Source organism: Gouania willdenowi, chromosome 4 (genome assembly GCF_900634775.1).
Source record: "Gouania willdenowi chromosome 4, fGouWil2.1, whole genome shotgun sequence".
In the NCBI taxonomy this organism is placed as follows: domain Eukaryota; kingdom Metazoa; phylum Chordata; class Actinopteri; order Blenniiformes; family Gobiesocidae; genus Gouania; species Gouania willdenowi.
The window spans coordinates 34,064,937-34,082,288 of NC_041047.1; the positions used below are offsets into that span (position 1 = coordinate 34,064,937).

At 41.6% G+C, this 17,352-nt stretch overlaps 1 protein-coding gene across 2 annotated transcripts in view; it reads right to left on the reverse strand.

Moving 5' to 3' along the window:
* The window catches only part of LOC114462598 (pre-B-cell leukemia transcription factor 1), a 229,541-nt gene that overhangs the window by 126,970 nt on the left and 85,219 nt on the right, over nt 1-17,352 (reverse strand). Inside the window, exons 4-6 of one of the 2 annotated variants that reach the window (XM_028445554.1) lie at nt 13,417-13,607; nt 4,888-5,025; nt 1,770-1,927 (exon numbers count right to left, since the gene is read on the reverse strand). In XM_028445554.1, coding sequence (XP_028301355.1) covers nt 1,770-1,927; nt 4,888-5,025; nt 13,417-13,607 — 487 coding nt within the window. The remainder of the gene's footprint in view (nt 1-1,769; nt 1,928-4,887; nt 5,026-13,416; nt 13,608-17,352) is intronic. The other variant, XM_028445553.1, reaches the window with a different exon arrangement.

Here is a 17,352-nt window from a genome sequence, read left to right on the forward strand (position 1 = left end):
TTGACCTGCAAACTCGTGAATTTCGGATTCACTACGGTAAAAGACGGTAAAATTGGATTCCTTGAGGTCGGAGGATGGCGGGAAAGTTGAATACGATACCCAGTATCACCAAGCAGTAAGTTCTATATGCTTTCACCTGAGATGGATCCTACGACGGGCCTCATTCGTGTGGGTGGTCGCTTATGGCAGATGGACGACTCTTGCTCTGCTGAAATCCATCCAGTCATCCCTGCTCCTCATCATGCAGTGACAAGACTTCTCATCCGGGATTTCGGCAATCGCCTACTCCATCCAGGGTCTGACAGGACTTTGCCGAGATCAGACCGCCAGTACTGGGATCGTGTGGGGGAGGCAGGCCATCAAGCACCATCATAGATCTTGCATTGAATGCAGGAAGTGGAGAGGGAAGCCAGTCGTGCCGAAGATGGGCGACCTACCTCCTGCCCGCCTGAGTGTCCTTAAATCTCCATTCTTCTCCACTGGGGTGGATTGTTTTGATCTGTACATCATTAAGGTTGGACGGTGAAATGAGAAACGTTGGAGAGTCATCTTCAAGTGCCTCACGGCACGTCGTTGATCTGCTTGGCAAGCCTGGATGCAGACTCCTTCATCTTAGCCCTCAGGAGGTTTAGCGCTCGTCGAGGAACACCTGCAGAGATTCTCTCCGACCAAGGGACGAACTTTCGGGGTACAGAGAGGGAGCTGAATTAAGCCTTTGAAGCCATGGAGCCACAACTCCAAGAAAGACTCGCACAGCACCGGATAAATTTCAAGATGAATCCACCAGCCGCACCTCATTTTGGTGGCGGATGGGAGCGGGAGATATGGTCTGTCACGCAGGTGCTGCAGGTGGTCGTCGGCGGACAGCGCCTCCAGGAGGAGGTCCTACTGACGTTCCTGACTGAAGTGAAAGACATCCTTAACGCAACACCATTGGGATATGTTTCTTCAGATGTGGCTGACCTGGATCCTGTGACGTCAAGTATGTTGCTGATGCCGCTCTAACCACAGGTCTCTTATGCCGCGGACACACTCACGAGGAGGCGTTGGCGTCACTGCCAAGTGATGGTGGATTACTTTTGGGTGAGGTTTCTTCAGAGCTACCTTTTGACTCTCCAAGTACGTCAGAAGTGGCGCCAACCTGCAGACAATATTGCCCAAGACACTGTGATGATAGTGGTTGATCCTCAAAACGCAAGCTTACTGGCCAGTCAGGAGAGTAGTGAAGCTGAATGCAGGTACTGATAGATGTATCCGTTCAGCCAAGGTCCAGGTTGGGGCTAAGACTTACCTGCGACCAGTTGCACGTCTGGACAGATTGTTCTGACTCAAAGACTTCTGTAGCACCTTAGGAAATGTATGTGTTCTTACATAATAGCCATGCTATTCTTGGGGCGGCTGTTATAAATTTCCTATGTTTTGTTTGTATTACGGTGTTTTCCATTCAGGCACCTAAACGGGCAGCGACGACAACTACAACTATAAGTATAACAACTACAACAATAACATTAACAACTATGACTATGACTATAACTACAACTATAACTATATCCAGAATTATAACTATGACTACAACTATGACTACAACTATAACTAAAACTACACTATAAATAAGACTATAACTATAACTGTGGTGGGTGTGGCCTGTTTAATGATACAGTGCATTATTATTAGTAATAGCAGTGGTTGTGGGCCCTAATGAATGATGAGCATCAGTATGAACAGCCTCAGAGGATCTGAGCAGAGCCAGGGACTTATTCCTGTCTCACCTGCAGAGTTTGGAGTGGAGGGTGAATTTGCTTGACTTCCGTGTGAGGATGCATTAGCCGCACTGACGGCAGTTCTCGCTGCGTACATGTTGGCTTCCTCTTGGAACTTACCAATGTTTTTCTTGTATCTGATTCTTTTATTCCCAAACCAGTTGGAACCTGTGCAGACAAACAAGGAGTCAGAGTTTAAAGGAGGGCAGTAACTTTATACAGTGATAGATATACAGTATATATATATATATATATATATATATATATATATATATATATATATATATATATATATATATAAAGCCAATTCTCACTAGGAAAGGCTGTAAAAGCAAAAATAATTGAACTAATTTATAGACATCAACTGCAGCAAAAAAGTTCACGCTGAAGCCCACGATGCCACAACTGTGTTAAAGTTTTCCACAACTTTGGAAACAAATATGTAACTGTAATATGTCAGTCAAATTGATTGCAATCATTGTTAGTCTATTGTTTGACCACTAGATTTGGCTTGAAATAAACACACATTTTTATTCAGGTTTCTACTGTGCTATGCATAATTCTATTTTTGGTTCCACTCTTTGATGCCGTTACACATGTGTGGTATTCAGCAATTCTTTGACCAATCAGAATGACTGACAGCGTTGTAAAGCTCAGAGTCTGTAGAAATTGGTGATATCAAACACTATGGGAGTGGCTTTAGCCCTGGCCAATCAGAGCTGGGTAAAAGAGGGACCGGCTATTTTACGCATGAGCGCTTAGTGCTCAAGCGTAAATGTGCTCCTGTGTTCTCAGATGTGTGTAATGGCGGTATCTATCTGACTACATGATTTGTATTTATCAAATATGGAGTTTTATGGACATTGGAGCAACTTTTGATAAAAATTAACAAAGGTAAGACACTATATGTCATCATTGCTGACTTTTTTTGTGGTGTATTTTCTGATTTTGTGGCGTCGTTTTGGTATGTAGCACAATCAAAAAACACACACTTCCCTTTTCTTTGAGGCAGTGTGCTGAATCAAAAGGTCCAAAGATGCTAAGAAAAAAGGTCCGCACAACTGCGTGGTTAGCTCTTAATTTTAGTTTTAATTTACGCTAAAAAACAGTGACGTTTCGGGCTGACCGCCCTTCATCAGACATGAGTGTTGTTTTGGTACGTAACATACCTGACCTGTATATCAGTGGATCCAGCTCAGCCTGTAGTTTTATGTTATAGAGATCTGTGTTTATTTTGTGACTTTGCTGAATTGTCGACTTTTCCCTCTTTGAACATAATGTCCTGGTGTGTGTGTGTGCTGTGAATGTGGGTTAGCTACAGTTTTAGCTTCTATAGCTTCTTAGGATTACAGAGGTAGAGAATGTGTGATTTCATTCATTCTTTACAACATTTGTAGCTGGAGCTGCCCCCGCCGGTGGGTCCGTTGGGGTTTAGCCATGTGTTTTACTGTAAACTAAAAACTTTACTTTGGCTAAAAACAGTAATAAAAATGACTTTTCATAAAATAAAACTCCAGAAAACAGGTGAGTTTGTGAAAATAAACTTCAAATACTACAGTACAGTACGTTGTTGGGGTTCTTAGAACAAATAGAGATAATACTGGTTGTGATTGCACAGCATTAAGTATGTAATTTTAAAAAGCCTTAGCGCTAGCATAGACGTTAGCGCTGCAGAGAGAAGGTTCACATTAGTGCTGGGATGGAATGATTACCAATAACAGTCTCATTATGTCACGATGACTGCAGCTATCATCAGAAGTCACACAGGCAGCGATCCATTACAGCTAATGGACTCCCAGATGAAGCCAGAGGGCTAATCCCAGCGCTAATGATAAACAACATTAAAATGAAAACCAAATCAATCCTGCAAACTTTCCCAAGCACAGAGTAGGTAAACATTGTGCTTTATTATTGTTGAGCAGCTCAAAGCCAACCAATCATCATCATCTTCCTCCACACGTTCACGAGAAGTTAATGAAAGCAACGAAGAAAACAATAAATATACTAATGATGGAACACAAACTCATGTTTACCTTGCTTTGCATATTATCAGTTCACACACGACTCAAACTACTGGAATAAAAAGATGAGAAAACACAGGATGGAAATAATAATAACCTCCCAGGGGGTGCACCCCACATGTTGGGAACACCTGCAAAAATGTATTAAAAAAACACCCAGATTCTCAAGAGGAAACTTTGCACTTAGGGTTGGGGTCAATTATAACTGTAATCTGACAGCTTTGATTGTTGTTTATATCTGTATTATATTTGTACAATTGTATATTTGTATTATCATTATTAATCTTATATTTATTATTTTCTACTGTAATGTGTGCACTTGTATTTAATCCTTATTTTAGCTAATTATGTACGTTTTTCTTTCTCTTTCTTTAGTGTTTATTCTTTTTAATTGTAATATTTCTTGAGCCTCTGTAATACAATTACAATTATAATTAATCACGTAATTGATAATTAATTACAAGTATGATTTATTTATAATTGAAAATATCTGTTGCTTTAATAATTGAACTATATTAGAGTTCAGGTAATTGACTTTGTAATTGTAATTAGAATGAAAAATATATTAAAACTATCAATTACAAGTTAATTAAATGTGTAATCACTTAATTGGTAACAATTACAATTATGGCATAATTATAATTGTAATTGAAAAAAATATGTTGCGGTTGTAATCATTATTGAATTATAATATAATTGAGTTCAAATAATGGACAGAAAATGGATGGATTGATTTGTAATTGTAATTGACAATGTAATTAAACTCAAACCTAGTGAATCATGTTCCAGTTCTATGTGTTACACATATGTAGTTAATAATTATTAAAATATGTTTCATATCAACTTTACCTGTCACTTCTCTTTACGATCATTTTAATATTTAAAAATATAAATACATACATCTATGGGTATAGTGACGCCCATGCCAAAAATATTAATACCAATATATTTATTGATTAGGAAACCTAACAAGGTAATCAATAGATGAGAAACTAATTAGATGATAGATAATATTTATTAGCGTGTTTTGATAGAAATGACACGTTTTATTAATTGTGTGTGTAGCTAGCACACAAGCTAATATTAGTTTGTAATAATTAGCGTGTACCTGGGCCACGGTGATGGCACACTTCTTAGCCAGCTCTTCTTTGGCCTCCTCGCTGGGGTAGGGGTTACTGAGGTGTGAGTAAAAGTACTCGTTAAGGATTTCTGTCGCTTGTTTGTTAAAGTTTCTCCGTTTCCGTCTACAACGAGAAGATCAAACGTAAAGAAAACATTTAGTAACACCAACTCATATTTATTTTATATTAATAACAAATATTAAACAGCAGTATAAAAAAATACATACTTCATGAATTCATCATTAAATCATGCAGATTTAATGATGTTATAAAACAAACACTTTGACCTCAGAAAGTTAAATATCATCTTTGTCCAAACTTTAAAGGCTTTTAAGAAATGTCTCCATTATTAATAACTATACTGTTTAAAATCAACTGACTATAATTAACTTCAGACTCACTTTATTGTGTAGAAAAATGAATCTACCTCCAGTAAGTGTGTGTGTGTGTGTGTGTGTGTGAAAGAAAAACACACACACCATCAGAGGAAATAATAAAGCAGAGACATGGGAATGTGTATGAAAACGATTTTGTTCAACTTTAAGCATTTTATTTGAACTGTTTGTGTATTTGTTGGGCTAGATTTATTCTGTTGTTTATATACAGTAGTTGTTTTTGTCTGAATACTTATTGTTTACTTGTTTAAAATAGTTCAATAAATAATCATACAGTATGTCCAGACACCCTACAACCATGATCTGATGTGGATTAAACCCAGTGATAATTAAAGATATAAGTGAGTCAAGCTTCATAAATATCAGTCATTTTTTTTTTTAGCTTTGATCAATGTTGATAGATAAAGATCTAGAACCAAAATATATCTGGTTTCCATTCAGAATTTATTGGAATCTTCTATGGCATAAGGCCTTGTTTTTGGTAGAAACGTATTAACTTCTCAAAAATTATATAAACAAATTATCATTCAACATTTCAAAAACTTAAAAAATCCAATTAAAATTACAGTTTAAATAAAATGAAACATGTTACAGTTCTATGTCTGACAAATACATAGTTAATAATTATTAAACTTCTCTAAGATAATGTTAACATTTCAAAACATATACATATACAAATGTATGGGTTTAGTAACATAAAAAAGGCTCAGACACCCACACCATAAATATTAATACCAATATATTCATTGATTAGGAAACATAACGAGGTCACCAATAGATGGGAAATAAATGAGATCATAGATCAGGGGTCTGCAACCTGCGGCTCTGGAGCCTCATGTGGCTCTTTGACTCATTTGCAATGGCTCCCTATAGCTTTTTAAAAAAAAAAAAAAAATTAAAACAATGAATTGTTATTTCTTACAGAGGGTATTAATGTTTAATTACATTAACTTCAAATAGAATTATGATGAAACAATTTGTTAACCTAAAACTAAATCACATTGTTCAATAACTCTGCCACCTTCCTACGTCACCTGTAATCTCTCAACTTTAATTGCACCTGTGGCTAACCTTAGGTTTTAAATCCCTCAAAGAATATTCTCGGAGAAAATGTAGATTTTATTTGTGTGGGGAAAGATTTTTTTTTAATTTAGCTAATTTATATATGCATGCCTGATGTTGCAAGAAATGATCACTTAGCATGTGTTGACCGACATGGTCATGTGTTGTAGCCCTTCAAATATTAACTCGATAAAATATTGTTTACATAAAATTATTCCATATAATTTGAACTGTAAAATGTTACACACTATATTATCTTTATTGAGAAAGTGTTTTTTCGGCTCCGTAAAGACCTTTAATCCAGGTGAGATTAGTCAAAATGGCTCCTTTCAAAGTAAAGGTTGCAGACCACTGTCATAGATCATATTTATTAGTGTATTTTACAGCTGATTATAGACATGGGTCAAACTGACCTGTTAGCATTAGAGATGCTAACAGAAAGCTAACACAAGAGGAAGGTTACGTTTAATAAGCTTATTCATTCAAGGGTAATAATAAAAATTAATAATAACAATAAATTGTATTTGTGATGCACTTTACATTTGAAACCAAACCTCAAAGTACTACAGGAATAAAACAACATATATTAAAAGACACGACTAAAAAGAGGCATTAACTGCTAAAATAATCTTGTGTAAAAAGGTGAAGTTTTTTCTTAAAAATGTCCACCGTTTGTGGGGCCCTGAGGTGGTCTGGGAGGGTGTTCCACAGGCAGGGGTCAGCGGCTTCAAAGGCCCTGTCGCCCATTGTTTAGAGCCTCTCCTGGGCGTGACCAGACGGTGCTGTTGGCCTGACCAGGTCCTGGTTGACGTGTGTGGTGTGAGCAGTTCAGTGAGGTAAGTGGGGGCTGCACCGTGCAGACAGTGATGGGAGTGCAGGAGGATCTTATATTCTATGTGGGACTGAATGGGAGCCAGTGCAGTGTACGGAGGATGGGGGTGATGAGCTCGTGTTTCCGTACCCTCATCAGGACCCTGGCAGCTCTGTTCTGAACATACTGGAGCTTTTGGAGACTCCTGCCAGGGATCCCGATGAGGAGTGTGTTACAGTAGTCCAGCCTGGAGGAGACAAAGGCGTGGACGAGCTTCTCTGCAGCAGGAAGGGAGAGGGAGGGGCACAGTTTGGAAATATTATGGCAGTGAAAAAATGAAGTTGCAGATGGAGGTGACATGATTATCAAAGGAAAGATGGGGGTTACATTTAACCCCCAGGTTTGTGACAGAGGGAGAGAGAGGAATGATGTGTCCAGGTGATTGGGGAGGAGCAGAGTTGGTGAGGGCTTCTGTTTTTGAGCCATTTAGCTGCAGGACGTTTTGACTCATCCACGCCCCCTATCTCCTCCAACCGTGGCAGAGGGGGAGCAGGGGGGAGTGACTTTGAGATATAGTTGTGTGTCGTCAGCATAGCAATGAAAATTAATTCCATGCCTGCTGATGACACGACCCAGGGGGAGCATGTAGATAATGGAGGGGGTTGGACCGAGTACGGAGCCCTGGGGGACCCCACAGGTGACAGTGTGGTGTCTAGATTTTGCATTCTCATTCTCCTCTAATAGACTTTAATTCCACATTCTAGTATTTGGAGAATGTGTGAAAATAAGAGTTCTGTGAAACATGTCTGATGCTGTGACACATTAACCCCCCACACCCCCCATGTCTGAGCAGGGCTTTACATAAAAAGCTAGAGTGGAACCACTCATGGATCCGGTCGAGTGAGGAAGACCATGATTTGTGTCCCAGACTGGATTAATCAGCAGAAACAAGCTTAGCAGCATGATAGGAACCCCCCCCCCCCCCAATGAGGTTTGAACCTCATTTAAATTAATGTTCTGCCTCCATTTTTCTGACTCACAGAAATATAGAAAATATACAGCTTGGCTCAAATAGAACCTCTGAGTATAATGAGAATAGAAGTATTCAATTCAACTTTATTTGTATAGCGCAAATTACAACAAAGTCATATCAATGCGCTTATAAAAATATAAAAATCATAAGAAAGAAAAAACATGGATTCCACTACATGGAGGAGGTGGATTCTCCGCGGTGGACATTAAACAACTATATGGTGGGAGGGGCTTCACTTGGTGCTAGCATAAACACAACATACAGGACTTGGAGGAGTTTATCGTTACGTATTTGCAACATAAGAGGAACCGATAAGTGGAACTGAAATACAAGCAAACAAACTATTGCTCGATATTGGATTATTGGAAGCCAGTTCTCAGAAAGAACCGGTTTCGATTCCCATCCCTCATGATAATGTTACCTAGTGGAAGCATATATAATGTAAAGAGTATTGGTCCTAGAACTGAACCTTGTGGAACTCCATGATTAACTCTGGCTGAGGACAGATTATTAACATGAACAAAGTGGTTCTGTCTGATTGGTAGGATTTAAACCAACCCAGCGCTGTTTCTTTAATCCCAGTCTCTGCAGCAGTAGATGATGATCCACTGTATCAAAGGCTGCACTGAGATCTAAGATCACCAGAACTGAGACCAACCCTCTGTCTGAGGCTAAGAGGAGATCATTGGTTACTGTTACTAAGACAGTCTCTGTGCTGTGATTGGCTCTAAAGCCAGACTGAAAGCTCTCTATAAATTGTTCCTATGAAGGTGATCACATAGTTGACCTGTGATGACTTTTTCAATAATTTTGGAAACAAAAGGTAGATTAGATATTGGTCTATAATTGGATCAATGGTTGTTTTTTAAGGAGAGGTTTGATTACAGTGGTTTTAAAGGCCTGTGGTTCATAACCTGTTACTATAGATGTATTAATCCACTTCATCATATTAGTGCTGATTAGTGGAAGAACATCTTTAAATAGTGGAGTTGGGATTGGATCTAAAAGACAGGTTGTTGGTTTAGAAGCACTAACTATTGAGGTCAGTTCAGATAGACCAATTGGAGTGAAACTATGTAAATAAAAGCTGCATGTTGAGGATATTGCAGGGGGGACAGTAGCTTTGTTTGTAATTGTTAGAATTTTATCAGTAAAGAAGTTGATGAAGTCATCCCTGCTCAGGTTGACAGGAATAGAGGGTTCAACAGAGCTGTGGCTTTTGGTGGGCGTGGCTACAGTGTTGAATAGAAACTGAGAATATTTTTTGTTTTCCTCTATTAAAGTTGAATAATAGGAGGTTCTAGTTTTGCAAAGAGCTTTTTTTTTATACGCTAAAAAACATTCTCTCCAAGCAGTATGAACTTCTACTATGTTTGAGGAGAGGCACTTCCTTTCTAATTTTTGTGATGCCTGTTTTGAAAGACGCAATTCAGATTTATACCAGGGAGTGACCTTTTTAAGCGGAGCAACAGCATCCAGAGCTGTGTACAGTGACATTACACTGTTGATCAGATCATCTATTTTCTCTGTCGTTAGACATTGATAGCTACTCACTGTTGAGATATCATATGGATCAGAGGTAAGTAATGATGGAACTAAATCTTTAAATCTAGCTACAGCTTTCTCAGACAGTGATCTACTATAGTGTACTCTTCTCTCAGAGTTTAATCAGGCTGATATTTTGAATTCTAAGGATGACAGGAAGTTATCTGAAAGAATATTATTTTGAGGATATATTGTCAGGAGATCAATATCCAAACCATGTCAGAAAAAGGTCCAGGACATGATTAAGATAATGAGTTGGTTTGTTTACATTGTGTGTAAAGCTGATTGAATCTAATAGTGAGATAAATCATTTATTTAGGCTGTTGTTTTCATCATCAACATGAATGTTAAAGTCACCTACTATGATAGCTTTATCAGTGCTCAGCACTAGATCAGTGAGAAAGTCAGAGAATTCAGAGAGAAACTCTAAATATGGACCAGGAGGACGGTAAACTATAACCAGTAAAGTGGGTTTTTAAATCTTGTTTTTGGGATTACAAATTTCAAGTGAGAGGCTTTCGAATGAATTTTGGATAAGTTTGGTTTTTGGGGTAACTGATAAGCTAGAGTGAAAAACTGCTGCCACTTCCCCTCCCCAACCACTCTCACGGGGAATATGGTGATTACCATAATTAGGAGGGCTGGCTTCAGTAAGAGCAATAAAATCTTCATTTTTGGGCAAAGTCTCTGTGAGGCATAATACACCTAATTGATGGTCAGTTTAATAAACAACCCTTATTAATCGTATCCTACCTCTTGTGTTAGCTTTCTGTTTTTTTACTTGTCTGCACATGCTGTCAAAGGTCAACACCACAGGAAGTGCAATCATTATGAGACAGCAATGCATATTTTGTTATTGCAATAAAATACATTGATTTACTTTATTGCTTAATTGTAACCATCACCAGCCCTCCCTAAGGAAGGGTAAGAAATCTTTTATTATAGGGAGGATATAAAAAGGGAGAGCAGTGTTATACCTAAGTAGAGGGGGAGGGGGAAGGGGAGGGGAAATGGAGCAGGGAGGAGAGACTCAAGGTAGGAAATGGAAAAGGTGGGGAAGAATAGACTGTTTTACAGTGAGGGTGAGATGTGAGGTTGTAGAATATATTGTTTATTATGTTGTGTAATCCAGCCAGTATGGTGACAAGTGTGAAGCTTAGCTATAATGGTGGTGGCTGTGAACAGGGGGAATGAGTGAGTGGTAGTATGAGTTTTATCCCACATCCCAAGACATGCCAGTGCATCGTATACCAGTATATGTGCAAAAAAAACCGCTACTGCAAACCCAGGAACTGCCCTGGGCCCGCAGATGCAGCCAGGCCAGCAGAAAGAGCGGGGGCCAGGGAGCCCCAGGCCACCCCCCTGCGGCCGAGCAACCCCCAGATGCCCCCAAAATCCCAGGCCGAGAGGCAGCCACCGCCCCCCACACACACATCCGAGGAAGCCCCAAGCAGCCGAGCACCCAGCGCATCCCCCAACCAACCCCAACCCCCAACCCCAAGGCCCCCCGCCAGCATCCAGCCCCTCCCACCCACCCACACCCAAGCACCCAACCCCCTGAGGAAAGGGCCCAGAGCCAGCAGGGTCCGGACCCCAGGCCAGAAGGACCCGGAACGGAAGCAGCACCGAGAGCAGCACCCCCAGGGACGACAACCACGCCCGTAGTCGCCGAGGGCACCAAGGGGATGCTGCAAGCCGCCCCGCCGGCCCCCAGGTGCACCGACCAAGCACCCCAGAACGCGCCAGATCACCTTTCCTTGATGCCACCCGCACAATGCGCCCCAGACAGCTCCCCCCCCACCACCAAAGGGCCCAGCCACACCGCAGAGCCCGGCTCACAGGGCGCCGCCCAAGCCGGTGCCACCCGGGGCTGTACCCGCAGGTATGGCAGGGCGCGGCCCGTACCACCCGCCCCAGAAGACCCCCGCCAAGACCGGCCCAACCAGCCGGCCAGACCCGCCGGACCCAAAGGGCACCACCGCAGGACAGGGAACCCCGAAGGGCGAGCCCCCAGGCCAGACCTCCGCGGGGGGCACCCCCCACTCCCCAGCCATCGAACAGGCCACAACCCAGCAAGACCGCGCAGCCCCAGACGGCACAAAGACAGCTGCCCAGGTCCCGCCCCCCATCGGACAGCGCAAGCCACGGGGCAATGCCCCCCCCCGGCGCAAGAGCGACCGGTGGCCACCACCACAGGAGAGAGGGACCCCAATGGCACACAACCGATGCGGAGCAGCAGCCCCCAGCCAAAGGCGCAGATCCCACCCATCCGCCAGCCTGCAGATAGCAGGACAGACCTACCAAGTGGCCGATACCGACCTCAACCCCCGGAACAGCTAGAGCCGCCCCCCAGCAAAGAGCACCACCCCGGAGCGCCAAGCAACCCCGCACCAACCCCGGCGCAGACGCCGGCACCCCCCAGCGCGCCCACCCCCTACACCGGCACGGCAAGCCGCCCCGGACCCCACACCCCGCGAGGTGCGCCCCCAAGGCAACCAGGAGACGAGACAAGTGCCTAGTCCCACCCGCAGGGAAGGGGCACCCCCACGCCCCACCAGGCCGGCACCGCCCGGAGAGACCCCACAAAGGGAGCCCCCAGCAACACCCCTCCACGCCCCCAGAGACCCACCGCCCCGCCATGCACGACCGCACCTCCCGATCCCCACACGGTAGCCCAGCCATCAACAGAGGGGCCGGGCCCCCACCCGACAGGCCCAGATGTGTGAATTTACCCATCACCCTGTTATGGCACCATTCCCCAATGGAGAGGCACTTCCCTATCCCCTGAGTGAATGCATGTGTTTAGTGAATGTATGAAGTGCTATTAAAAAAGGGGTGGATGGAGGGGAGCGGTGCTCCCCATCCAGCCTATGTGTATATATGTGTATGTGATGCAATAGCTCCGGAGGGTGGAAGTGGTGGTCCCACCCTCCGGGGGGTGGTGTGTTGAGGTGTAATTAAAATTGGAGGGATTAGTAGGGCAGCCAGAGGTGGGAGTGCCGCCCCAGCGCCACTACTTAGTAGTGGCGCGTCCCCGGGCAGACGGTGGGGGGGCACACCCCGAGACGCCAAACCCAAAGACTCACCCCCGGGGCACCCCCGCCCAGACACGGCACCCATGGGGCCCGGCGCCCCCAGCCAGCAGACCAACCACCCCGACGCGGATCCGCCAGGACAGGAGCCACCGGCCGCGCCCCCACACACACCTACCTAGCACGGCCCAGGGGAGGCCCCACCCTTCCCTCCCCCTCTGAGAGCAGACATCTTTTCCATGGAAATAAATTGTATGAGGAGATTTCGCCATTGGTTTATGTTTAAGGATTTTTTATCTTTCCAATTCACTAATATTGTTTTTTTTGCTATGGCAAGTGCCGCATCTGTTAGCATCTCTAATGCTAACGGCTCAGTTTAACCCATGTCTATAATCACATGTAAAATACACTAATAAATATTATCTATCATCTAATTAGTTTCTCATCTATTTGTTACCTTGTTAGGGTTCCTAATCAATGAATATATTGGTATTAATATTTATGGTGTGTGAGCCTTTTTTCTGTCTCTATACCCATAGATTTACATTATATAATAATGGTAAAATGATAAATGATATTCAGGTCATAATTGTAATTGATGATCAGATATGTAACTATAATGATAACTGTTTGTACCTGGCATCTAGGAATCGTGATCGTAGGATCATCACAGCCTCACACGTGCTCTGCTTCAGCTGCATCTGGATGGAGCTGAACTTACGGTGGATGATGTTCACCATGCGTTCAATCTCTTTGGGTGAGATGGGTCTCGTTCTAGACTGTTCCCTCAGCAGGTTCATCACATGGGTGGTGAACTCGTTACATGCCTGGAGGACGACACACAGATACATGGTTCACTATGCACACCACCACAATCTGAGCTTTAAACGTACATAAAAACATTAACACTACTGTATAAAGACTACTGATATATCTACTCAAGTACAAGTAAGTCCTACATAACAGAACTCTAGGTAAAAGTTACTTGATATTTTATTTAGTTTATTGTTGGTAATAAATCTTGGTACAGTTCCCTTGCGTACAGTAAACATCTCATGTAGAAACTTAATGGTCCAGTACTACGCTATTTTTCACCATCTCCATTTGTTCTAAGAAAGCCAAAAACATTTTCAATTTCCAGAGTTTTAGCCCTCTGAAAAGTCACTTTCTAAGCAGTTCTATAAACAGGCTGTTTGGGGCCTACTTATGTATATTCATGAGTGAGCGTGTCTATAGACGCTGACTTCATGCCTCACTCCGAGAGCGTGATCAGTGATTACCAGAGTGATTTTATTTCTGCTATTCACAGACTCTTGTTATTGTTTTCAGCCAAAAAATGACACATTACAGTAAAACACATATTTAAGAGGCTATTGTGATTGTGAGTCTGTCTCAGCGCTGCTTCAGGGTGTGTGTTTGTTTATTCAGCAGCAGATTCAGTCAGCTACTTCAAACACAGGAGTGTTAACCTGCTTAGTCACTTTCTTCTTTTCTCTATTCATAAACACGTCAGATCAGAGATACAAGGCAATATTACGGGTACTAAAAATGGAACTGATTGTAACTACTCCCTGGGTGCTATACCGTGGCTGCCCACTGCTCCTCAGGGAGGAGTTAAATGCAGAATGCATGTAGCTTTACATATATGACAAAGTGTAATATATATTTTATATTAAACTCAAGCGTTTGTTTTAGCTGTGAGGTAGTTTCAGAGGGAGGAGCTAACATTCTTATAGGGTAGGAGGAGCCAGGATTGTTTTTACACTTTGACCCTCTGAATGAAGCTAAAGGAATGTATATCACTGTAGCAGAACCATTAGAAAGTGATTTATTCATAATACTGACCCTTAAAAAAGGAAGAGATAAAAACTACCACAATTGGAACTTAATTCATTTTGAAATCGCAGGGGGGGGTTCGAGGGCGGTTGGACGCTGAAGCATTAACCTAGCAATCACATTCGTTTGTAAACTACTCAGAGAACCTGTATGATTGTATTGCGACTTGGTCATAACTTGTAAACATCCGCATACAGGCCACTGTATGCGGATGTTAAAGCATGTATAAAACATGAGCATTTGCCTAGCATTAGCATTCACGTAGCATTTGCGTAGCGCGTTAGCATTAGCGTAGAATTAGCATTAGTAGAGCATTATCATTGGCGAGAATTAGCATTAGCCTCGTGTTAGCATTAGTATGGTGTTAGCATTAACATAGCATTAGCAATATCGTAGCATTAACCTAGCTTTGGCGTACCGTTAACAATAGCGGAGTGTTAGCGTTAACAAGAACACAGCATTAGCAATAGCATAGTGTTAGCATTAGCGTAATGGTAGCATTAACATAGCATTAAAATTAACATAGCATTAGCATTAACGTAGCGTTAGCATTTACGTAGCGTAAACATTAGCGTAGCGTTAGCATTAGCATAGCAATAGCATTAACGTGGCGCTAGCATTAACCTAGCATTAGCATTAACATTAGCATTGCGTTTGCATTAGGAATAGCGTAGTGTTAGCATTAGCGTAGGATTAGCATGAGCCAAGCCTAGCCTAGCATTAGCCTAGTGTTAGTATTGACATAGAGTTAGCATTAACATTAGCATTAACGCATCATGGGCATTGGCGTATCGTTAGCATTAGCGTAGCGTTAGCTTTACCATAGCATTTATATTAGGGTAACATTAGCATCTACATTAGCATAATGTTAGCATTGACGTAGCATTAGTATTAGCCTAGCATTCGCGTAGAGTTAGGGTTAGCATTAGCTTAGCGTTAGCATTAACGTTACCATTAATGTAGCGCTAGTTTTAGCGTAATATTAGCATTTGCCAAACAATAGCATTAACGTAGCGTCAATATTAGCGTAGCGTTAGCAATAATGTAGTGTTAGCGTTAGCATTGATATTAGCATTGACGTTAGCATTGGCATAGCGTTAACATTCGCAAAACGTTAGCAATAGCGTTGTGTTGGCATTAGCGTTGTGTTGGCATTAACGTTTGGATTAGCTTAGCGTTAACATTAGCTTAGCATTAACATTAGCGCTGTGTTGGAATTAACGTTAGGAATAGCATAGCATTAACATTAGCGCTGTGTTGGCATTAACGTTAGGATTAGCATAGCATTAGCATTCGCTTAGAGTCAACATTAGCTTAGCGTTAGCAATAGCGTAGTGTTAAGATTATCTTAACATTAGCAATAACATAGCATAAACGTTAGCATTAACGTTAGCATGTACATGGTGTAGTTTACATGGTGTAGTATACATGGTGTAGTATACATGATGTAGTGTACATGATGTAGTATACGTGGTGTAGTATACGTGGTGTAGTATACGTGGTGTAGTGTACGTGGTGAAGTATACATGGTGTAGTATACATGGTGTAATGTACATGATGTAGTGTACATGGTGTAGTATACATGGTGTAGTATACATGATGTAGTGTACATGATGTAGTATACAGGGTGTAGTATACAGGGTGTAGTATACATGGTGTAGTATACATGGTGTAGTGTACATGGTGTAGTTTACATGGTGTAGTATACATGGTGTAGTATGCATGATGTAGTATATATGATGTAGTTTACATGGTGTAGTATACATGGTGTAGTATACATGGTGTAGAATAAATGGTGTAGTATGCATGATGTAGTATATATGATGTAGTATACATGGTGTAGTTTACATTGTGTAGTATACATGATGTAGTATACATGGTGTAGTATGCATGATGTAGTATATATGATGTAGTATACATGGTGTAGTTTACATGGTGTAGTGTACATAGTGTAGTATACATGGTGTAGTATAAATGGTGTAGTATGCGTGGTGGAGTATACGTGGTGTAGTATACATAGTGTAGTATACATAGTGTAGTATACATGGTGTAGTATACATGGTGTGGTATACATGATATAGTATACGTGATGTAGTATACAGGGTGTAGTATATATGGTGTAGTATACATGGTGTAGTATACATGGTGTAGTTTACATGGTGTAGTTTACTTAGTGTAGTATACATGGCGTAGTATACATGGTGTACTATACATGATGTAGTATACATGGTGTAGTTTACATGGTGTAGTTTACATAGTGTAGTATACATGGTGTAGTATACATGGTGTGGTATACATGATGTAGTATACATGGTGTAGTTTACATGGTGTAGTGTACATAGTGTAGTATACATGGTGTAGTATAAATGGTGTTGTATAAATGGTGCAGTATGTGTGGTGGAGTATACGTGGTGTAGTATACGTGGTGTAGTGTACATGATGTAGTATACAAAGTGTAGTATACATGGTGTAGTATATATAGGGTAGTATACATAGTGTAGTACACAAGGTGTAGTGTACATATTGTAGTATACATGGTGTAGTATACATGGTGTAGTATACATAGTGTAGTATACATAGTGTAGTATACATAGTGTTGTATACATAGTGTGGTGTACATGGTGTAGTGTACATGGTGTAGTATACATAGTGTAGTATACATAGTGTAGTATACATAGTGTGGTGTACATGGTGTAGTGTACATGGTGTAGTATACATAGTGTAGTATACATAGTG